Source organism: Lathamus discolor, chromosome 5 (genome assembly GCF_037157495.1).
Source record: "Lathamus discolor isolate bLatDis1 chromosome 5, bLatDis1.hap1, whole genome shotgun sequence".
Classification (NCBI taxonomy): Eukaryota; Metazoa; Chordata; class Aves; order Psittaciformes; family Psittacidae; genus Lathamus; species Lathamus discolor.
The window spans coordinates 39,833,708-39,858,906 of NC_088888.1; the positions used below are offsets into that span (position 1 = coordinate 39,833,708).

The following is a 25,199-nucleotide window of genomic DNA, read 5'->3' on the forward strand; positions in this document are numbered from 1 at the left end:
GCTTACTGTTCAGTAGTCAAGACAAGCTTTGCAACTGCAACAAGAGGCAGATATACCAACAGAAATAACTATTTATCTTAGTCTGCTTTACAGACATTGGATATTTCTATTCATGAATCTCTGCTTGTACTAGCCTATCAGCAATTATTGCCAGGATTTTGGGATGGAGATCCTTCCCTTCTTCATACAGAACTTCTTACCTGATATTCAGGCTGACCTATTCCAGCCTGATGGTCACACAGGAAAGTTATAAGGGTAGATCGTTGCGTTTTCTTCTCATTGTTGTATGCTGTACCGTTTCTGTAGGTCAACTGAATCAGACCATCATAATATGAAAGTTTGGAACTTGGCAGTCCAAGACTCCAAAACTGACCCTTACTAGAAAAGAAAAAGCGGGCTTTGAGACTGTAGAGAATGCAAAATTAATTCTGTCTTTAAGAGAAGTCTTATTTGTAAGACACAGGTAAGTTTATAGAAGACACCATAGTAAGACAAAAGAATTAAATAAGGTTGACTAGACATAAGTAACCTAGGATGAACAGAATGCTATCAAAAATAAATTTAAAACAGGAACATAATCCTTTTGGAAAGGAAATGAAGTTGCACCTTGCTTAGATACCTAGAAAACTTTAACACTCCCTTCTCTAGAAAAGTGACAGAAATATCAAAACCCCATTCTCCAGAGTAGAATGCAAACTGTGGACACCTTAACGCTGGGCTTAAACTGATTCTACACAAATACATGTGGACAGCAAATACCTAGCACTGGACAACAGCAAGTCTGCTCACTCAAGGAAGAAAACTGCTTTCACATGCCCTTAGCCCAGGACCAGCTTTGGTTCAAAAGGTTTCTTTACTCTGGCTTAACACTCACTCTATAAGACCTAAGAATGAGCACCTTCCCTTGAAGAACATTTTTTGTGTCTGCAGTGAACTCTTTTTTCTTCGCTGGAGAGTAACTCAGCTAGAGCCAACCCAAGTACAGCTATGTGTTTGCACTGTGTATCTCTAGCTACAGGATGACCTGGAACCTGAGGTGTAGAGACATGGAATCTCAGACATGGAATCAGAATGGTTAAGGTTGAAAAGGACCTTAATATCATCTAATTCCATCCCTCCTGCCATAGGCAAGGACACCTTTCACTAAACCAGGCTGCTCAAAGCCCTGTCCAACCTGACCTTGAACACTGCCAGGGATGGAGCATTTACTACTTCTTTGGTCACCCTGTTCCAGTACCTCAACACCGCCACAGTAAACTATTTCTTCCTTATATCTAGCCTAAATCTCCCCTGTTTAAGTTTGAACCCATTTCCCCTTGTCCTATCACTAGTCCCTGATGAAGAGGTTTCTTAGCCTATAGAAGTCTGATGCTGTCAGAGTAACAGTAGGACTGTGCCTGCACAGCACTTTTAGTAATGGAAATACAGTGCAGCACCCAAGCTCTGGGCTTCACCTCTGCATAAGGCAGTCACTACTTATCCCAAGCACAGCAGTGATTCTTTAAGCCAGCTCTTGGATTCCAGCTGACCCTGAATCCAAATTGTAAATTGGCTTAATACAGCTGCTTACAGATTATGGTCCCTATGGGAAACATAAGGGGGAGCAACAAACGCATTCAGTATCAAAAGCTAGCTGTAAGCAAGATTACAGGTGTGTACACTTTGAAACAGCTGGCAGCAAAATTACTGCACTACCAAATAATACCTTGTATACAAATTACCTGAATCTATTAGAGGCAGCATAGTAATTACTTTACATGCAAATTTTTCACTGTTGCACGCCGACAACACATCATGCAACAAGAGACCTTCTATTACAGACAACAGAACTAGTGTTACTCACCCATGTGTTACTTGGCATGCTGCTGATTTGGTATGGCACAACTCATCCGGCACACTGCCACAGATGTTTATGTAAAATAAGTATTCTGTAGTATTAATTATATAGTTCCCATTTTTCTGAGCCAAAGGTGATAAATCGAAAGAGAAGCCTAATCGGGAAGGAATAAGCTTTATCAGTTCAATTTTTTCCTGCCATCTCTCACAGGTTCACCTCCCTCCTCCCAAGTAAGCCTCCTTCCACATAATTATTGTTCCAGAAACAATACAGACATAATAAAAATGTGTTTTCTTATACAGACAGATTTATTACAGTAAAATACACATTACACCTATTTTCCTCCATACTCACTAGGGGAATATTAAGCTTGTGCGGTACTAATCTTCCATACGCATATGCTTAAAACTGCTGTACTCTAATACTGTGGGTGCTTAAACCTAGGCTGAACTCGCTTTGTTATGTGCATTAAAAGGACTAAGTGTTGCAACACAAGTTCTATCCCCCATGACCTTTCAACTTGCCGGATATAAATACATACCTGCCTGAGGATCAGAAACTTGACAGTTATCTCCTTCAGTTTTAGACAGCACACATGCAGCAGCAGTATACCAATCAAATGCATATGAACATTCACCCTCAGACATCAAGATTGGAGCACTTTCCAGATCACCTAGTACCACAAGAGCAATGTGTTACACATACAGTCAGGCTGCCAAAAGAAACTATGAATTTAAGTCTAAAAACACTAACTGCCCAACAGCAAACCAAGGCTGACTGTAAGAGTACCACTCCTCTGAAAATAAGGACTAAATGGAACCAAAAATTCCTTGCACAAACTCTTTGCATCCTCCTCCCCAGAATAAAAGTTTAGCCCAGAAATGAAGATGCACTGCCCAGGCTGTTCCCAAATACTAACACACTCTTCAAAAAAACAAACAAACAAAAAAAAACCCCAAACAAAAAAAAAAAAAAAACCCACACCAAACCTTTTGCTTTGATACACAAACCTGGTGTATTGATACAAAGCAACAGATTCATTAGCTTTATAACAGCTATATAACCTGATCCTAACAGCCAGCACAATTGAAGGATTCAGCTTCCTCAGGTTGAAGTAGAGGAATTCAAGTTTTCCATTTCCCTAAGAGATGGTTAAACTAGTCAGCTATTATATTAACATCAACTTCTGCAAATGCTTCTGCTTTTCTTAAGCTGCAAGCAGTTTAGACACAAAACATACTTTAACCTTCTCTTTCAGTAAGTATCTGATCTTGGTCCAGAACTAGTCTTTCCCATTAAGACAATCTAGGAAAGAAAGTGCTTTGTACAGTTTCCAGGTTTTTTGTGGAGCTTTAAACATACTATTATCATGTTTGGAAGACTCTTATTTCAAGAGACTTACACTCAAGAGTCTTTAAGAAGTACATGTATAAAAGGAGAACAGAGCTAAATACATACAATTACACTGTTATCATCCTAGTTAGAAAACTAGGATGTTTCAGCTTTTGCACAGAAGGAAATTAAAGACAGACACATGCCAATATTTAACACTCATGCCTGAGCATATTAAATGATCTCCAGTTTTAAACTGGATCAGAGAACAGGGTGTGGATATTCTCACCTGGTCGGCACATTAGAGTGATGACAGTTTTGATTTTTTTGTTACCACCACAGCTGTCTCCATTCGAATAGATAAGTTGAATGTTTTCTCCCACCTTTTTAGGAGAAGATAAAAATGTTCCAAGATTCTTACTCTTGTTTTGTTTATCTGTAAAGACAAACACGTCACTTTTGTTTCTCTGGGAAGAAGTGAAGTTTACGCTATCAAAATAATATTAACTAACCAAATGGAAAGTCTTAAGAAAGCTTATCATTAGGAGTTTGGTTCTATGTCACCAAAAACACACTACAAAGCCTGGAGTTCTTTAGTTAGAAAAGGCTACTTGCATCATTCCTTTTAAGGTCTTTGGGAACACAAGAGAAATGTGCTCCTAACTACGGTTTCCTCAAATACTTGAAGGCACTCAGGGCAGCCTTTCATTTGCAGATGAAGTGCCAAGCCTTCAGAGCCTTAAAAATACACCCAAAACAAAACCCCACAACAAAAAAAAACCCCAAACACACGACAAAACACTAAAAGACTCACCTACAGAACAAATAGCAGCAGTATCTTGACAGCTGGAAGCTCCTCCTCTCTTCAAGACTTTATGGCAGACATTGATATAATAATGCTTTCTCTCCATCTCTGAAAAGCTACTGTCCACAGCTTCCCAGTTCTGGGCTAACTCTGAAATACACGGGATCATTAAGAACAAGGCATATGGCTTAATTGCTGCAACCTCCTCCTCCCCAGACCAAAATTCCTTTTAGGAAAGAAAAAAGGCAAACAAACAAACCACCCCACAACCAACAACAAACAAACAAAAAACCCAAACAAACCAAAAAGAAGAAACCACCCCCACAAACAGAAAACACACCCACATTTAAAGCCACTCTACTTCAGATGACAGCAACCAAGGCACTCAGGGATACAATTACTTTCACAAGGCACTCCCTCCTTTTGGGACAAAGGAAGTGAACACCAGTACCCCAGATATTTACTAAGAAGAGTAAAAACTGATTAACGTCCAGTTAAAGGATTTCACTAGAGAGGGCATGTAAGCTCAAGACAAAAAGAAAAGAAAACTAGTTTTCACTGCTATACCTGAACTACGGATCAGAGGTGACAAGTCATAGTGCTTCCTCTTATCAGTAACTCTGCAAAGGAGATCTTCTTTCTCTTTAACACATGCGTATTTCGTATCCCAAGTGAAAAAATAGGTGCAGTCCACTTCACCAGTAAACACTGGAGCTCCTTTACCGTCATTACCTTAACATTGAAGATGGATAAACAGACATTAGGCTTCCAGAGGGGGAAGGGGAGAAACACAAGGAGACTTGTGAACTAGCAATCAGCAAGAAGATAAAAATCCTTTCGCTGCACAGGACTTGCGACTGTGGTTTGTTTGGTTTGGGGTTTTGGAGGTTTTTTACTGTTGTCTAAGAAATGAAGCTCTTTTATATTTTTATATTTTTTGACCAGTGTAAATTTAGAATAGCAGTGCTACTACACAGCGCAAACAATCCTGCCAGCCCCAGAAACTAGTGCTTACTCCAACAATATTTATTCCTTGTGTTGGCTGTGGCTCAAAACATGCATTCCCTTTGAACAGGTGTACTAGCAAGCACAGAATCAAACCCTGAGCAGAGTCATCACAGCATCTTAAACTCACCTGCTGTTTCATTGCACTCAAAGTTTATGACAGTCATTCTCTGAAAGCCGGAACTACATGGATCCCCATTCGGATAAATTAGAGTGAGATCCCCATCAGAGTATCTGAGTAAAAAGCCAGTTTTAGATAGAAACACAAGATCAGACACAATCATAGTCTCAAAGGGAAAACAAATGCTTGTTCAACTTTAATACTGACATCTCTACTGCAACAAAGGCTTGAAGCCACTGATTTTTCTAGTCATTTTCATGAATTTCTATAGCATTTACAGCATGCCTTCAAGCTGCTCTGTGGTGGAATATCTGTTCGCATTAGTTTATTGCATGACTTTTTGCAGGTGGACAAAGTCATACTTCCTGAAAGATTACAGACAGGATGTAGATCGTATCTAGGTGAATAATCTCTTCTTTGCAATCTCACACAGACTACTGTCCCCACATGCCACTTAAGAATCCTGAATTTCTTAGTAAAAAAAAATTTTTAAAACCACCACAAAATCCTGGACCTCACTAGTCCTGGATATGACTAATGTAGAGATGCTTCTCTTGTTGAGGACAGCTTCTAAAATATTTGATCCCGATGCCATTTAACATGCAAAACTCAAGGCGGGCAAGAGGAAGCACAGCACAATTTGCAGTTCTGACACCAAAGTCACTGAAACTTTCTTCCCTGTTCAGGCAATAGCATCTACCGATCTCACCTTCTCCTTCATTTACTAATGCTATCCGGGTGTACTGTTAAAGTTTACCTATAAATAACTGAGCAAAAATACTTGCATTTTGTGTCAAATACTGCTTACATAACAAATAAGGGCAACAAAGAAACAAAGATCAACCAATCAGAACAGTTAGCAGGGGCTAAAGAGCCTTTACACACCTTAGGGTTTGGTTCTGAAATCTTCCTGCCACTTTTTGCTGGTTATTCAAAGATTTTACTTGGCAAGATGAAGTGTATCCTGTGCTGTCCTTGCAGCCACCTGCAGTGGTTCTCCCACATACATTCAAGTAATAGTAATACTCCTCTTTGTCATCTTTGGCTAAATATGGCGTGACATAATCTGAATGAATAACAAAAGGAGAAGTGTTCCAATACACAGCAGAACAGACGTAAAAACCCAAATATCTACAGAGAACATTTTTCCCACCTCCAAACGCAGAACCAGAAAACTGGCTAGTAACTCCACAAACACAAAAATAGTCAGCTCACCTGGAAGTTGAATAAGTGGTGTTAAATCAATGGAGACATCATGTTGCTCATTAGTCAGAAGACAGTTCTTACTTTCCAGGTAATCCCTGTGACAGGCATACTCAGTAACCCACTCAATTTCATATCGGCAATTTGTTTTTGCTGTGAGTTTGGGACCTGCACTCTAATACAGAAGTGAATAGCATTTAAATTACAAGTAGAGACTTATTTGAGATATAATCTTTAAAGCAACAGTATATTCCTTTAGAGTCAGTGATGACTAATTTCATCTGCAATTTTCTGAAGAGGTGCAAACATTGTCTGTGGCCTCTAGAAATAGGTGTTAAGAAATAAACCAACTCTTACTAATGATGTGGCAAACTATTAGAAGTCCGAACAGACGTAAAGTATCAGGCATTAGCAGGAGGACAGCAGAAGTAACAGTACTTTAAAAAGCACTTTTTTAACATGTTGGCAAAAGCAGGTACCTGAGCCCAAATTGCTAAGCACAGCTTGGATTGGGTTTGCCTCAGAGGAGTCCTCAAAGAGGAGAGCAGAGACTAAGTGTTCTCTGAAGGAAAAGCAGCCTCTGGTGTTTTAGCAGCTTCGATTCCCTCAGTCCAAATCAAGACTGAAAGACATTTGGGAATCCTTTAGCCAACACTTCTGGCAGATGTCTTCTGTAGTGAATATTTTTGCACCTTTGGTAGAAGGGGTAGTCTTCAATTTTCCTCACTTTTAAGTGAAACATTTAGAAATCAACTTTGTTACATAATTCTGTTTTTTCTGCCACCCATCTAAAACAACAGCCAGATACACCTAAAGGTACCAGATAAGTTCCAGGCACAAGAAACATTAATACTACTCTTATTACAAGTGTGTATAACTGCAGTGAGGAATTTCAAAGTGACAGCAGAGAAAGGCCTATGTTTGTTCCTGCAGCAATAAGGGTGAAGTATGGTACCTATCTAGATCAGATTATGGACAACACAGTAAAACTAAGAATTAGCCAGACTATAGCTCCTCCTTCACTATCCTGCAACCAGAAGCATTACAATATGAAATGGCAGAGCATTAGCAATAACCTCTCTGATCCAGTTAGAGAAGTGTGGGTTGCTGAGATTATCCAGCATCACAGAGCGACCATCGTTAAGAGCCTGCTTAGTAAATGCAACAACACCCATTAGCTGTTTTTTTTTTTCCTGAGGAAGGCCAGATTAATGAAGAAACCAGTTACAGGCAACAGCTATAAGCATGCCCAGCCTGATTATGGAAGAGAGCTCACTAGCAGGCAAAGCTCTGTGCCAAGGATTAACATTATACTAACTCCATCCTATACTCAGAGGACAGCTTTGAACCCAGAAAAGGAGAGCCAAATTCACCAAAACAAGAAAGAACACATCCCTGAGGAAATTTTATTCAAGTTATTATTCCTTAAGTTCTAGAAGTGTTTTTGAAGAGTATACCTAGGATCTTACGCTCTTCATGGGCTGAATTTTCTGTTCTCTTCAGCCCTGAATAAAAATGAAAGATAATGCACACAAAAGTTAAAGACCATTTAACACAAACTAAAACAGCAAAGTTACCTCTTCTCCCCTCTTTGATGGGCAAACAAAAGTGATCGTCACTGCTGGGTTATGGCCTAAGCAGAAGTCTGGCTTTTCTTCATCACTATATGTTCTCTCATAACTCAATACCAGCCTAGAAAACAGCAAACCAAAAATACAAATCAGATGCTGAGCGCTGTACAGAAAAAGAATGGTCTTGAAAGAACATCCACTCTTTGCTGGATACCCAGGCAGAATATAGTCCTGCTCCTGAAAGCAATTTTTATGGAGGTCTTTATTCCTTTAATCTTACAGTTAACCAAAATAAAGACTGAAACAGCAGCAGCAAAATTACTTACTACAGCACCTTCTTGCACTCCAGTTAATGCTGAATGCCTTTAACTCGTATTATGGCAAGAACTTGGCTGATAACCACAAGAATACTTCCAGCTTTGCTCCCAAACTGCTGGAGATCAGATGCAACAAACACTCTTGCAATTTTTGGAAGTAATAACCACTCATGTTTACCACATTTCTATACCACCTCTGCCCCCAGAATTAAGAGCAAGACAAATTCATTAGCAAATTGACAGGAGCAAGACAACTGGGACAAATCAGAGGAGGCAGGAGCTGGAGAATGACACACGGTAACTACCTGACAGGGAGAAACAAATGGCATGATGGCTCAGGATAAGTCAACTAGGAGATCAACACAACTAAGCATTACTGTTCTATGTAGTCTCAGGCCAAAGACAACAGCTCACAGAAGGGCTAGCTATACCTCTAACTGTCCTCTCTATACCTTTAGGACACAGATATACAACCATCTTACCCCCTTCTCAGGCCACCCTAGCCTGAGCATATACAATGAATATTCCTCAAGCAGTTAAGAGCTCTTCAATCCTAACAGGGATAAGATAAAGTGCTTGCCAAGCACTTCTACAGATTACTTTTCCATTTTAATACAAGAACAAGCTTATGCTTCCTCAGATAAAAGCTTCTGCCTTGGTACAGAACACCTCAGCCATTTATTTCATCCTGGGGGAAAGGACCTGCAACTACAGACTAACAAATTCATTGGCAAAATAAAAGAAAACCCTCAATCTTACCACTGACAGGCTAGAACCTTTGTCCTCCCTGTTATTAACCTGGTTTAAACTGTTTGTTTTCTTCAGCTTGTATCCAAGACCAAGAGTACAGCAGAAGTCAATAGGGTACTACTGACCCTACAGACAAGGTAAGTAGGCTCAAATGAACTGAAGCTCAGAAAGATCAGCATGTTTAGTAAGCCACCTGAGCCACACTGGGCTGCTGGAGCAAGAGGGTGAAGGAGGGAACTCGGCGGTGGGTTTTTGTTTGGTTGGTTTTTTTTTTCTTTCAAGCTACACTTCCAGCACAAAAGGCAACAAACAGAACAGAGGAAACAAGCAACAAGGAAACAGTTTTTCCCAGTCCCAGCTCTGCCACCACCAGGAGCAATAAGCCTTGCATTGCTTATTTATTTCTTCTGTTAAGAACTCATTAGCACAAACATACAGAGGGATCACAGCCATCCTTATTCTCAACTTCTGAAGTACTTCTGGGTAGCAGAGTGGGCCAAATGCAGCACATAAATCCAGAGAGACAAACTCATTTACGCCCTCAGACAGCAGGCAGATCAGGTCAAATCTCAGCCTTCTGCTTCTGCAGCAATCACCCCTCAACTTCTAAGAGTTCTGCAGTTCTGTAAAAAGGATTCTCTCAATGAAGAGGAAAATTTGATCTGTTATGGCAGTACAACTGCATGCCTGAAAAAGACTTTGCCCTGCCAATACTTGAAGAATTTTTTTTCTGCCAATGCTTCAAAAGCGAAGTGGTATTCATGCTAAGTTTTACAGGGCTCATCTGTTACAGAGACTGCTTTTGCCTGCTCAGATGACCGCAACTGTTCACAGAAGCATCACCACAAAAATTACATACCTGTCTTTGTCATGAAGTTTCAGCTGTTCCTTTGGATGGCCAACATCATACGCCTGACCTTCATGTAACAAGCAAGCAGCACTGCCAGCAGGGCAGTTTCTGGTCTCTCCACCTGACCTTCCTAACAGAACATAGAAAATAGAATATAGGACTCATTTTATATTTACCAGAAGTAACTTCCCATTTTATCTGCGGCTCACCATTCATTGCTTTACATTTTTTCTAAAAATACCTTTAAAACAGGTTACATTAAAATACAAAACTAACAAGACAAAACCCTGAAGTGCTTGTGATTGCTGCCCAATTTTTGGACAGCAAGTTCATTCTTCCTGCCAAAGTTAACTACAGCTAGTTACTAGGTGCTAGTACAGCTGCTGGATGCATAGGGCTTTGAGAGCTTCTGAAGCATGCCAAGTATTTTGTTTCCTCCCCAACACCAAAATTATGGCCAATAATGAGTAACCCTTCTCACAAGGAAGTTGTTTTTTCCCCCCTCCTTTGAATAAGATAGTTTCCAAGAAACAAAGCTGTCAGCAAAAGTTTCACACTGCTGGGATTTTTAAAAGAATAGACCTGACACTAAAACTGGAAGTATTAAACCTGTAATAGGGACACAAAATACATATTTAACTGCAGAGTGAAAACCACAGTGGGAGTATATCACTAAACTAGTCTTTTCAGTAAGTTTCAAATGAGTGATTTTGCTGGTTTAATTCCTTACATATGTATCTCCCAACCAACATGAAAGTGCTAGCTATGCACCATTACTCATCCAACACTATTTTAGATGCATCTCAAGACATTCACCTGAAACTAAGCAGCAACCTGAATTGGAACACAAAGCATTATTTAGAGCACATGAAGTGCTATAAACCATCTTGGTGCTATCCAGCAGCAAACAGACACAGCTACCAGACAAGCTTAGCTCTCCCACTCAGCCCAGCTTATGCCAACTTTTCTAACAGTACTTGCCTGTCTCTGAACACCTCAGTAGTCAGAGAATAAAACTTGGCTTCATAGAAAGTAGCTTGAAACAATAGAGTAAGTCCTAAAACACTGATCTCTGATCACAGGACAAACTCAACTGAGGCACCGGAAAAGAACCACACTACTTAAAATGTATACACCGACAGGAGACACAATCAAGCATTCACACCTAAGTCCCTGCAGATGTTTATGAATAAGGAATCATCATCAGAATCATCCACCAAGTAGTGTCCTGGAACTTTGATGAGAGGACTCAAGTCATGTTTCTTCAAATCTACATCAAACACATAGCAAGGGACCTAGAACAAGAACAAAACTATTATTTGTGATCCATGCTACATAAATAGGGAGAAGTTATGAATAGGTATATACAAGGCCAAGTTAATATGTGGAAAAGGTTTTTACTTGTGGAAGCTCAAATATTTTAATCTGGATATGCTGACTAAAATGAGGCATCCAAAGTTATGCTGTTCTGCTCTAGTTTTTCTGAGTTTCACTATAGACAACCATCCAGACCACAAAAGAGGTTGAAGAGTTATTTAAAATCCTCAGCTCCGCCAACTTTGACAGATGCTTTATATGCCTACAAAACTGTTAGGTTTATGGAGGTTGTTGGAATTCATTTGGGGTGGGGGCAGGTGGTTGGAGTAAAACTGCCAGATTAACTCCTGTCTGGATAGTACATAGATTACCTCTTTCACAGGTTTAAACAAGTCTTTCTTGCAAGCCACTGAGGTCCTCCATTCAAAATAGTGCACACATTCTGTTGCTGTTACAAATTCAGGGGTGCCCTATTTCAAGGAGAAAAAAAAATTAATTCTTTTGAAAGCAGAATTCAGTTTTATTTTACAATTGTAGACAGCAAGAAGTTCATTCAAGTGATTAAGAAAAACAGAATACAGCATGTCAAAAGAACAAGGGCATACAGTTTCTTAGTAGCACTTGTTAACAGTTTGTTGTTAAACTCAGGAAGATGCAATGTGCCAAATCCTTCTCAGCCTGCATATGCTCCAATTCTCAAATTAACATGCGTCACCCCTAATATGCAGTAATTGTACAACATCTTTTAGGAAAACGCTTACTATGCCAACGCATATTGGCAGAAGCACCAGTCACATCTAGCTCCTAGAAAGGAAAACACCAATACAAACATGTATAAATAGGTGAAGAGCAAGTTTACCTCTCACTGCCCACAGAGAAGACCAATTAGCAGACTACTGCTACACATAAAGAGTATACCTTATGTCAGCTACTTATTTTTATAAGCTCATGTTACACACACCTCTATTCCAAGACGGAGGTTCTACCATGGTTCAGGGCTAGAAGTGCAACTGAATGTCTCTACTTACAGGAAGACAACAAACAGATTTTTCCACTCTCCCTCCATCAGCTCAGTTAGAAGCACTACAGCATATTTAAACTGATTCCCTCCCTGTCTAACCTGCCATAAAAGTATTGAAAACAAGTTGTTCCAGACAGTATTACAAAACCCTTCTACTGTCACACGAAGAACAGGTGTTAAACTACACTAGCTAGAGAAGTTGGTAGATGATTATGATCTGTTTTTACAGAGTTGAGCAATAATTTTTAATTTAGTTTTAAGAGTCTTCTGCTGAAACACAACAGGAAGCACTGGAATCTTTGCCGCACTGGCACTGTGTTTGAATTGGCTACATTTCCAAGAGAGGGTGTGCAATAGCATTGTCAGTGCCAAACGTGGCACTAATAACTACCTATCTCTGGTACAGAAATATGTAAACGGATCACGGTCTGTACAAATACCACGCTGTGGTATCACTTAAGTGTGTGGAAGGTGTAACTTCAAAAGCACATGGAGATGAACTGCATACACACACACCCTTAGGAACTTTTGGGGGATCCCCATTCATACTTCCAGCAGATTCTCATGAACAACTACTCCCTCAGAAGTCCAGCTGGACATGTAAGCACTGTTAGATCAATGGTGTGCAGATAAAAACCTAACGCTTACTGTTGTCAGCTATGTTGATACATAGCAGAGGTCAGTCATTTTCTTCAATGCTGTTCTATTAAACAGCTATACTAGGTTCACAGCTTGGGCACAGCCAACAATTAAACAATAGCTCTCATTGTTACAGCACCCTATACACTGTTGACTTTTTCCTCCACATTACACTATTAAAGTAATAGCGTGCAATCCCTGTAAAAACACTAAAGACCTAGAAGAACGCGTAATGAGAGCCAAGATGCAGATCCACGATTGTTTTCTACCAAGACTGAATTTTGAAAGCCACAGTAGATCATGACCTTAACTTGATACTAAAATATAACTGGCTCTTCCTTAAGCTATGAAGCTCAGTAACTAGTATGTCCATGAGTACAGCAGTCTCCTTAAAAAGCAAGTTAGAAGTACGTGCCATTTCCATTGAAGATTGGAACATGCGATTTAGACTTACCAGTGTCTTCCCACACAGGAAGTTAATGTTGCTTTGAATCTGATGCTGACTGCCTTGCTGAAAGCATCTGCGTGTAGTATTGAGTTCCAGAAGAGTTTTAGAAACTCTATGCAAGCCTAAGTCACCTAGGGTTTATTAAAAAAAAGAAAAATGAGGGAGGTCATCATAATACAGTGCCTTCACAGAAGCTCAACAGACAGGCTCCAATTTCCAGCATTAAGCAGCACAAGACATACCAATCCACTTGAAGACAGTCTGTGAACAGAGTACAACTGAAAGCCTCCTTTACAGTGCTTGAGACTTGGAAGACTAGATACAAATTAAGATAGTGTCTGACATCTCTAATCACACAAACTTGCTCAAAGTCTTTTAGCAAACACTTTGAATCTTAAGAAGCCCAGCAACAGGTGTCACTACAAACAAGTCGCTACCTTAGGGACAACAGCAAAGGGACTCCATCAGAAAACTGTCATCTGCTAGTTAAAGCTGAAGAGCTTTGTATAAGAGAAGACTTTGGGGTCTCAACGCCAACCCTGATATGCCACACTGACAACCAGTTAACATTAGCCACAAGGCTTGCCTTGGATACAGACTGACTACTGTCACAGCATATGGCTTTAGCCCCTGTCAAAGCTGGGAGCAACAACCACAACCAATCCCACAGCTGTCACCCCTTGCATAGCTGATATTTAAAAACAAAACTACTGTTTGCAGTGAAATGTCTTCCCTGAAAGAATGCAGAAGACATACAATTAAGCCCATATTTGAAGAAAGCTCACAATTTAGCAGTTTATCAGCTGACAAATTACCTTCCTCCCCCACATCAAAGCCCTTCAGCTGCACTCCGCTCATGAGTAATCTCAGCTCAATTGAGGACAAGTACATGGCTCAGCTGTTTTAGGTACCTGGAATTTACATTGGGAATCTACTGCCTAAACATGGATCAAAGAGTTTGTTTTGTTTTTTTCCTGGACAAGCAAGAAGCTTGACAACCAATTCGCATGAACTCAACTCAGTGTGATGGTGCTAAAGCTCCAGTGCAGCTAGAGGCATCACGATGAAGTATGGTAGGCATCACTAAGTCTCAGACTAACCATGAACAAGAACAAAAGTTGGATAATTTGACTAATAAAACAAAGCAAAATTCAATGCTGATGTTAACTCCACTACCTTGATTTCTAAATATATTGCAAGGTGGTTAAAAACATACCTTGCTTGAACAGAATTTGTGGCTTATCCATTGAGAGTCAGTTCAAACAGCCTCTGCAGCACTTAGTTATGATTGTTGCCAAATCCTTTTCCACCCAGTAGCAGGCAATAAGACACTCAAGATTGCATACAGCGGAAAATCCGATTCTGCTCATGGCCATCACTCAGCCCTGTTTTCCCTTCCGCTTTCCACAAGCGGCATGGAACACAACCTACACAAGCCTCTAGGTCTCACACTTCCCTGGGGAGAACAAGCTTCCTCAAGCTCACTCAACCTGCCACATTCCAGTCTCTGTTAAAAAAGCATGTTAAAACAGATGTCCAGATGCTGCTTCCTTTTCTAATCCACAGACAACTGAAGCCTCAAAACCATGAGCCGAGACCCACATCAGCAGGAAACAAAATTCTTGCTGTACATTTTAGGAATGAAACACACTAACAGCATCAAGTGGTCTGAGATGTCACGCTCCTGAGAGCAGAGGATGCTCCTACATGTAATGCAGTTTAAACTCAAATAATCTAACCAGTTACCCCAGAAAACTCTGGAGCTTTAATATATACTGCCTTACACAAAACAACATGAAGCCACAAACTAAGATATATTTTTATTCGTATACCCACTGATTTTATAAGCCTGAATTGCAATATTAGCAGTTTGCTTGAAAAGCACTGATCAACCACAGCCTCAAACCAAAGTATCTCTACAGTTAATGGAGAGGAGTGGGAAGAATGGAGGCTGTCTAGCTGCTCTGCATCTGCATACAGGCAAGAATCATCTTCCTCTTCATCACCTTCTAGCAGTTCAAGCTCAAGCATTTTTACTGGAGACTCAGCTTCTCATAAGAGCTGTCTGCCAATGGAAGGCAAGATTGGCAAGCATGTTAAATTCAGATCTGCAGGTACTAAGAGGCAGTCTGAAGAGATACTGCTCTTTAGAAAGCTACTGCTTTATTATATTAGAAATTAACAGTTAGTGATCAGAAAACTTCTCCATCAGTATTCATATATTGTTGTTTCATTAGCTGAAGCACAGAAGCAACCTTGAAAGTGACAAATATCCATGAAAATAAGCACACAAATACTGTTCAGAACACACGATGCTTCTGACTGATGAAACCATGCGCGAGCACATGTACAGAGATATGCCAGTTTCATATTTAGAGCAGCATACAGAAGTCCACCACTCCTCAGAATACCAAGGACATCTGTGAACTACTGAAGCAGCCACCAGGTTTGACAGGTGTAACTGAAACAGAATACTGCATGTAATTGACTTCCTTTCTGTGTGTAACAACTTAAAGGTGACATCCCAGAAACTTCGCAATACTCCAAGATTGCATTACAGAGAGTAATCTGACTGAATAAAGAGCTGATGTTACATTAGGCTAGGTTGTGGTACAGTTTAGAACTGTAACTCAAGCTTTAGCCCGTGTTTAGTATCAATCTTCGAACAAGGCTGTGCACAGTGCATATCCTGCCATGGGTAGACACACTTCTGCTTGCATAGTTTCACACTAGATTACAGTTAACTAGAGAGTAAGATAAGTTTCACTGTCCTATGAAGTGATTATCTACAATCACATTGCGCTTTCCCGTATCTCCCCAGAAAAACTATAACAGAAAAAAGTTTTACACTGTCCTGAGAAGAACAAATACAAAAAATCTTTGCTAACATGTCAAAGCCTGCAGTAGTTACAAGACCATCCATTAACATGACTGAACTACTTACGAAGAAATACACTTGTTTACTTACCTACAGACAGATAGGTGCTCTTATTGATGTTATATGCACAGACTGCACTTGATCTTCCACACTCTTCAACACCAGAACAGAGGTTTATTTTATAAAGCACATTTCTGTCTGCATCAATTGCTTCCCATGTGTAACTGAAAAGAAAAACAAGCTTGTCAGTATTCATATTGTCTGCACTGCCACCCTCTAGACACCAGCTGCTGAAATAACCAACTTACAAAGTTAAAAGCACCACTAACTCAAGTTTCATGTGTCATAAATACCAGAAATAATAGTTATTGTGTCAAGGCCCAGAACAAAACAGATTTAACCACTTGAGGAGCATATATCGGGTCCATTTTACAGAACATCTGTTATGGTTTAGCCCGAGCTGGCAGCCATGCAGCCACTTGCTCACTTCCCTCTTCATTCCCCTCCCCAGTGGGATAGGGAGAAGAATCAGGAAAATGTAAAACTCTTGGGTTGAGTTAAGAACAGTTTAATATCTGAAATAAGATAAAAATAATAATAATAATAACAAAAAAAAACCCAAAAAAAAAACCCTCAATAAACACAAGTGATGCACAATACCCTCACCAACACCCAGGCTAACCCCCAGCAGCAATCAGCCCCTCCTGGCCAGACCCCCCCAGTTCATATACATGCATGATATGCTGTGGTATGGAACTAGTTTGGGTCAGGCATCCTGCCTCTGCTCCCACCGGCTTCTTGTGCCCCTCCTCACCAGCAGAGGATGAGAGACTGAAAAGTCCTTGATCAGAGTAAGAGCTACTGAGCAGCAGCTAAAACATCCACATGGTAGCAACATTATTCTCAGACTAAAAGCAAAACACAGCACTGTACCACCTACTAGGAAAAAAAATTATTCCAGTTAAAATTAGGACAATACCCAACCACCCATTCTTCCCTGTCCAATCTGTGTGAAGAACACTGACAAGATGAACCTTTCTCTTTGAGAGCCTGAAATTCCTCAGATGTCTTTGCGGGCTACATACTACTGCACTTTAGCAATACACAGTAACAGTGGCAGAAGTGCCAAGTCTAAGTGGAACAGAACAGCCAGTCTCATCCTGGCTGCCAGCAGCAGGGCCACCTAGCTTCAGGGTAAAAGTTGGGGTTGAGATTCTCGCAATATTCAGACTGAAAGATGCTATTAATGCCTATTAAGGCCTAGCTGTACCTTTATGCATTTTATATATATATATCTCAATACTGAAAGGACAGTTTCTGAAGGGTGATGTCAGAAGCTGGAAAGCAAGCAGAGCTATTCACAAAAGACTCAGTCAAAGATCACAAGAGCCAGCTACAGCCATTATCAAAGTCAGCAGTCTAAAAACTGCTAAATGAACATGAAGCTCTGGTTAAATACAGTGGGGAATAAATCAGAGTAATGGAAGAAAAAAAATACATGCAATGTAGTTCAGAAGTAGAGCAAAGATTTGCTTCCCTCCTAACAGGCACTACGACTGCAGGGAAATGTGGTCAGCTGCATGACACAGCAACACCCAGTTTTGAGGCAGGGCCAGATCAGCTAGTTTGGAGTCAGGAGCTTTTTAGACAGCCTGCCTTACTAGCACAGTGCTCAAGCCAAGCTCTGCTAAAAAGGCACAGCTCAGTAAACATTTGCTGTCAGCTTGGCTCAGCTACATCCCCTCTGAGCCTGCAGCCTGCATCCTCCAGACACTACTGATTTTTGCAACATAAGAGATTCCCCAGATTCCCCTATATCCCAAGGGAAAACTTCAGTAGGATTTAATAGAGTCATCGTAATCGAAAACTGAGGAGAGCACAGTGACTTATTGTGTATACCCATTATTTACAACTCACACACGGTTTAATGCACGTATCTGACCCATAGAAGCATTTGTCTTAATCCAAAGATTAGCACTGAATCCAGCAAGAGTGCTCAACTGGCCCCTCTCAGATACCAAGAAATTAGAAGCTGACCAGAAGCTTCACCCATAAGGTTTGTTTGCCTTAACCTCTAGCACATAGGTGTTGCACCTCTTAACATTATCATATCCCACATCCCCCCAGGAGAAGAACCCATTCTTGTTCCACTTTGAAGCCCAGTCCTTGAGTGAGGAAGGGGCAAGAGCAATTCAGCTACTTTACTCTAGATTTTTATCCTCCAAGAACTTGTCTCAAATCCAATGCACCCCACCCCTAATCAAAGAGCCAGCAGTAAGATACCACATACTTTTCCACTTAATTACTGAGCACAGGGTTCTCGGCTACCCTGTACTACAGCAGGTATTAATTTCAGTCTGCTAATGGCTGGAACAAGTTAAGGACAACTACAAAAGAGTTCTCTCTACAAACTGAAAAAAGTAAAATCTTTATATCCTAATTATATTGGAATATAAAGGCTCAAGTATAATAATATAAGGCTCAATTACAATAACATAAGGCTCAAAAAAAATAATTTACAAGGTACTGAATCACACCCAAAACACCAGTAAAATTACACTTAATCAGATTTAAGAACTCCATCTCAATCCTAGACACATACTTGCTATTATTCTTTCCTCCTAACGTAGGTAAAGCTGACATCTTACAATCATACCAACTAGTTCTCCGAGCTAGTTTCTCGCATTTCTGAAGTGGATAAAGACAATCCTGATGCAGGATGATAATTAAGTCACAGTACAGAATAACTGAAGGTCAGCCATGGAAGAAATCTTGACAACACACAGAAGTAGTTAGAATCACCAAACTCTACCTTCAAGGGCTCTGAAAACCGCAAGAAATTAAGACTACAGCCAGTTTTTTACCTCCATTTCAATCAAAATACAGTTTCTTCACAATGAAGCCCCAGAAATTCAGCATTGCACTGAAAAAATCCCAAAGGCTCCAGCATTTTTTTTACTGGTTTTGGAAGACAACAAACAAGTAACATACACCAGTATTAAGGCACGAAATTTTTGATTAAGCTAGAGTGTTCTTCAGTCTGGTTTTGTAGTTTTTTAATTTTTTTAGTGAACTTGCAAGTTAAAGTCTGCCTGTGAACTGAAAGAGAACGTAAGCCCTTCACACAACAGAATTATCACTCTGTAAGAGATTAAGTGGTTTGTCTTCCCAGTTATGAAACAAAGGAATCAACATCTTCGAAGTCAATTCACTCACATATCAGAAGCAAAAGATAAACAAGACCAGCAGCTTAGAGAACAGGCTTCTGGACAGGGAAGGCTGAGAAGTCCTTCAAAACGAAATAAGAAATCCTAGATTTAATCATTTTCCAAACCACAAATTCAGTGGCACACAAAAATGAAGATCTAAATGCAGTTTCAGGGTAGTATGACTTTCAAGGAAGTTCAAGGGACTTTTGTTTTCTAAATAGGTGGGAGGAGCAGGGCAGGGTTTATTCACTGGGAGTAACAGCAGGCTGGATGTAGCCTAGGCAGCTGATCATCCTCATCAGAGAGATATGCAAAATACATTTTCACAGTAAAAGCAAGAATTATTTCTCTTCCAAGTAAGACTCTTGGCATTAAATCAGTGCTTAGGAATAGTTTCAAGTTGCATGTGCTCTACTTTCCAGTAAGATGCAAACCAACCTCTCCACTGCATCCTGCAATGGAAACAATCCATTGGCAATCATATCTCCCATCCTGACCATGGCTTAGCCACATGGACTGGCTTCCTCCAGCTTCTCAGCACTAATATCCACCAGCGGTGATGTGTCATGTAATGACCCCCTCACAAGGGCCAGCTGAAGTTACCTTATTTGAAGGGCTTAAGCTATCCCAGATTCAATGCAGCTGAGCTAGTTTAAGGAGCTGTTATACCAACAGTTTTAAAAAGCAACAGCCTTGGTCATGGCAGGGGGTGGGCCGGCGAGGGTGATGCAGATGCACCCTCTATCCAGGGGGCTCAATACAGCTGCTGCCTCGCAGCTAACACCATTCAAGCAACCTTTTCTGGTGCAGTTCAGTTTTGCTCAAACACAGCATCTGCCTTGATTAAAACTGGCAAGAAGTTGCTTCTGCTGAGACCGCAACATGATGCCAGTTTCCAGATAAGCCCAACTGCGGACTGTGCCACAGACAGGAGGCCTGAAACACACCCGTGTTCATCCCTCCAAGGGCAGGCTCTCCTCCCCTGCATGTTGCTGGCCCCAGCACCCAAAACAAGCTGGATGCAGGGACTGCCCTCACTCAAAATTAACTTAGCAAAAACAACAGGTGCCTGTGCTTGTGTATGGAGAGGGGACTGAGCCTGGCCAGGTCCTGCTCTGGTTCACATGGGTTTCTGGCCATACACCAGGCAGCGAGGGAGGATCCCGACCTGGAGGCAGTGACAACCCAGGCCACCGTCCAAAGCAGTTGTGCAATTAAGGTCCAAACAAGTTACTGGGAATAACCTTGCCTGCATGTCAGCCTTTCCACACACCTAGCTTTGTTTTTAAGACACTAAAGCATGAAAAAGAAGATTATTTTTCAGTTGCAAGTTGTAAGATCAAGAGGCATTTGCCTTTTTTTTTTTTTTTTGACACAGCAAAGCAGCAGCTCATGGACAAAACAATATCAGAAAGGAAAAGGTAAGTCTCATTTACCTTGCAAATCAGTAGTTCAGACACAGAAGCCAGACAAGATGCAGATGTCTAACAGCTGTCTCAGTACATGCGTCCCCACGCAAGAGCCACTTTGAGGTCTGAGCACTAGCGAACCTCTTCAAATGCAGTAGAGCACCAGAAAGACTACTGCTATCATTCTCATGTTCAAGTTTTTGATTCTCAAACTCTTACCCAAGGGATGACTGCTAGGAAGAAGAGCACACCCTGCTCCAAACAGCTGTGAAGTGTGTTTATAAGGAAACATGCCTTTGCTTTCTGGGGAGATGCACTGAAGCCGCTGGTTTGCTGAAGGGGTTTTACACAGCCAAAGTGGCAGAGACAAGGCAACCTAAAACCAGAGCTGGAAAGCGCATCCATATGCAATGATATACCCACACAATTTGTGCCCAGCAGCTCCTCAGCTATCAGAACACCGCAGAGATTAAACTAGATTCTAAAGCTCTTTATGAGCAGGTTCAATCAGAATGATCTTAGGTAGACAAGCTCAGAAACACTTTCCAAGATGAGCACTTCAAATTTAAAGGTACCAGCTCAGATCCACTACTTGCCACAGTAATCACTATTAGATGCGGCTAACATTTTATCACAAATACATACAGAAAATAAACTCCTATGTCAAAGCAAGTTCTCCTCACAGAAAATAAGAGCTTGAATGGCAGAAGGTACACAGCTGTTGATGTGCTTCAGGAACTTTTTAACACATCCCTACTCATGCTTAGCTCTGTTTTATCTCACCTGTCACCCTCTCCAACCATCACACATGCTGGATGTCTTCAGGCAAGTTTTCTTTCATATGCATAACATACAACAGCCTTACAGTTAGACCACAAGCTGTTCTTCTCCAGCCGAAATACATATGGTCTTTCATTCTACGCTCTAAACCACATCTACTACATCATTTTACAGAATGCTTAAGAAAGCGATAGCAATTCGAAGTTCAAGTATATAAGAGCTATAGGAAGCTCATGTGCCGAGAAATCATATTCAAACCATTATAATGGCAGCTTCCCAGGCATGTGAAGCAACCATGCACATATGCAAATAGGTCCAGTAATGACTTATTTATGACATCTCCCACTTAAATACGTGAAAGCACTTAACAGAGCTGCGCAAGTTCACCTAAGGGTCACCTCTCTGTATTCAGCGCACATTTCTTCACTGAGACTAAGCTGAACACTAAACTCAGGGTTCCCTTTCAGCACACATGAGCACACTTGTGGTTTCATAACAAAGGCTGAAAAGTTAGTATTTGAATATACAGTCAACTGTAGGAGTTGAGTTACGAAAAACTACAACATTAAGTGATAAGTAGACTTGACTTACAGCCCAGAATTAGGAATTCTGCATAACAGCAATCCTGTGATGTACACCAGTTTAAGGAGTTTCCCTTCCACTCAAAAGCCTAAAAGTCATACAAGTTATGCACCAACTCCTGTCCTTGAAAGGGGGCAAAAACATTACCTGTCATCAAATGGTCTTACATCCAGGATAGGTCAGATTAGGCAAAAAAGCAGCCAGAGGAGACAGTTTGCATTTGCTGCTCTGCCATCACACTGGAAACATTTCCTGAAATTATCTTTAGAGGTGAAAGAAAGCTTTACAGTAGCTTCTCTGATATTACATGGAAGGTGAAACCAAACTGTCAAGCTTTATTTTGTATTTAAAGTAACGAATTTAGAGAGCAGATCACAAGATTAACTTCAGAATGCGTTTCTCCTGTGTTGTCATATGAAAGATGTAAGGGGACGAAGGAAGAACAGGGAGAGACAAAACCGGCTAGTGGCTTCCTATATCCAACCAGTTCCCTGTATTCTTTCCCAGGTGATCACACTGCAGCAACCCTGGAGACACCTCCACACAGAAGACACAAAGTGAATTCCAACTGCAAGTCACACGACAGCACAGTCAGCTGTCAGAGCACACACGAACAAAGGAGAAAGCATGTTGAAACCAGTCACTGCAAACCATGACGTTTGACAAAGTTTCAGAGAATTAAAGCTTTTCTTCTTTCTCCAGTGTCCAAGCACACCAGCAGTAAGGCTACACAAACATCAATGAAATCACTAAATAACTAATGACTAAAGTGTCACCTTTCTTTCTGCATAACAGTTTTTCTAACCTGGGTATCACTCTACTCTTACTTAAAGGAGAGTCAGTGTTTCTTCTAGTCCTCAACATTTCCCTTCCTTTCCTGCCTTTTGACATTCGCGCACCAGACAGAAGCTGCTGCAGCTTCACCAGCCCTACTGTGCCACACTAAATAAAGTCAGGATGCTGTTTTCTTAACTGTTGTAAAACCAATCAAAACCTTAAGGCAGTACAAATAGGTTGGTCAGGCATTTGTCCTGCACACCCACATTGTACCTTTTGTCTCAGACATCAGCCAATAGTATAAGCATTTGCATGACCTGACTGCATCATCCCTCACTTGGTAACTTTCCTTCTCAGTAACTGTGCCTGAGATGACACTTCACCACCAATCTCCATGGGGTCCTCCTACCGGTCAGTCTGCAAGTTCTTGCCTCTACCCATTCCAGATTACTAGGCATAATCCTTTCAAAGCAGTTTTTCTCACCATGGCACGACAGCAAGTGCATGCTTTTGAAACACTGCATCTTAAAAGAAAAGCTGCCAATTATGCTATTGAGTCAAAATTTTTCTCTTGCCAGTAGCAAAAGGAAACTAGCTTAATTAATCAGCATCCAAAAAAGAGACTACATGTCTCTCAGTGGCACTACCAAATATTCCTCCTGTCACAGACATGCAACAAAACCAAGACAGACATTGACAGAACACAAGGCTATTCTCAAAATAGAAACCGCTTGATAATCAAGGCATTTAGGGTAAGATACTTTGGTTTTGTTTTAATCATTAGAGTCAGATGAGTTAAAATTCCCTCCATAAGCCACGCAATAGTTTCTTACTTCTGTCTAGATCCTACAATTAGGGTGGTCACCTGACAAAACCACTTTCTGCCACCCACTTGGATTAATCTTGCAAGCAAATCTACTTTTTCCTTTTAATAATTTAACAGTATCACACCCGACTGCAGAAGGAGAGCCCATTGGCTCCAGTGACCCAGCCTTAGTGCTAGCTGTTGACTGAGATAATGTGCTCCTGGAAGTCCCACTGCATAGTCTAGCTAAATAATGAAGAAACAAAGACTAGCAAGATACTGTTGGCCAGGCTAGATTCATGGCTGCATTCCAAGTCGGAACATGCCAAAACATGAAGAACAGCGCCATTTCAATACAGCAGTCCTCATTTCTCGAAGTTTTCTTAACGTACCCATAAATAATGACATTTGGCCATATCCTTAGTAAGGAGATAACAGTCAAGTAACACCCCAGCCAAGCCACTTTGGGTTATTTAACATTAGAACGAATACAGTGACATAACCCAGCCCTCCTGACCACAGGTGACTTGAACACAGCAATTCTTATAGAATGCTTTGGGTTGGAAGGAGCCTTAAAGACCATTCAGTTCCAACCCCCTGCCGTGGCCAGGGACACCTCGCACTAGACCAGGCTGCTCACCTTCTCACCCTCAAACCTCCTGTATCTGTGGATGCTCCCACAGTGAGGTCCCCCCACAGGAACACCCTCAGCCCGCCCACCCTCCGGAGAGGCTCATGCACCTTCGCTAACCTTGGTCTCCAGCCTGGGCACACGCACCGAGGAGCTTCCCTCAGCGCCTCCCGGCCTGACCCTCACAAGAACGGGTGACCAAAAGCCCTGCTCAGGCCGCCGCGGGGTCCGGGTCCGGGTCCGGGCCCGCCCCGGGCTGAGCTCCCGCACACTCCGCTCGCTCACACGCGGCCCCAGGGAGAGAGGGAGCGAGCACGGGCACCAGAGGAGCCCCCTCGCCTCGCACCCCGCCTGTTCTACCCCTTCCCCGAGGGAAGGCCCCTCCAGCTGCCGCCTGTCCCTTCCCGCCCCACCGGCCGCTGCCCACCTGCACAGCTCCCGGTATGATTCGCTCAGGGCCGCGGCGGCCCCGTCGCCTCCCCCCGGCCGCAGGGGCAGCACCAGAAGGCCGAGGAGGAGCGGGGCGAGCGCGGCGGCGCGGGACCGCGGCAGCGCCGTGCGGGGGACAGCGAGTGCCATGGGCGCAGACCGGGCCGGGCCGACGCGGCTGCCCCGGGACGTCAGGCGGCGCCGCCGACCAGAGGGACGTCATGTGACACCCCGCACCCCGCCTACTCTGCGGTCATGTGACCGCCGTCATGTGCGGGCGCGGCATTCACATGATGTGCCGCCTCTATCGGTCGCGGAGCGGGTGGGGGTATTGGTCGTAATCCCCGCTCAGATACACGCGCACCCCGGTCTGCGCCTGCTGGGCGGCCTCAGGCGCTGTGGTGCGGCCCCTCAGTCCGTGTCAGTCAGCGCCGGGGGGTAATGGCCGCAAGTCACCTCTACGGCCTCCCCATGCTACCTGCT

General features: G+C 41.9%; 1 protein-coding gene across 1 annotated transcript in view; it reads right to left on the reverse strand.

Moving 5' to 3' along the window:
- The window catches only part of IGF2R (insulin like growth factor 2 receptor), a 57,550-nt gene extending 32,648 nt beyond the window's left edge, over window positions 1-24,902 (reverse strand). The window contains 16 exon segments of the mRNA XM_065680468.1: window positions 201-378; window positions 1,844-1,991; window positions 2,379-2,510; window positions 3,459-3,605; window positions 3,984-4,124; window positions 4,542-4,706; window positions 5,110-5,213; window positions 5,986-6,166; window positions 6,316-6,478; window positions 7,881-7,995; window positions 9,801-9,921; window positions 10,957-11,086; window positions 11,480-11,578; window positions 13,223-13,347; window positions 16,185-16,318; window positions 24,715-24,902. Of these exon segments, the coding sequence (XP_065536540.1) occupies window positions 201-378; window positions 1,844-1,991; window positions 2,379-2,510; window positions 3,459-3,605; window positions 3,984-4,124; window positions 4,542-4,706; window positions 5,110-5,213; window positions 5,986-6,166; window positions 6,316-6,478; window positions 7,881-7,995; window positions 9,801-9,921; window positions 10,957-11,086; window positions 11,480-11,578; window positions 13,223-13,347; window positions 16,185-16,318; window positions 24,715-24,866 (2,235 nt within the window). The 5' untranslated portion in view covers window positions 24,867-24,902.
- Window positions 24,903-25,199: the final 297 nt, after the last annotated feature.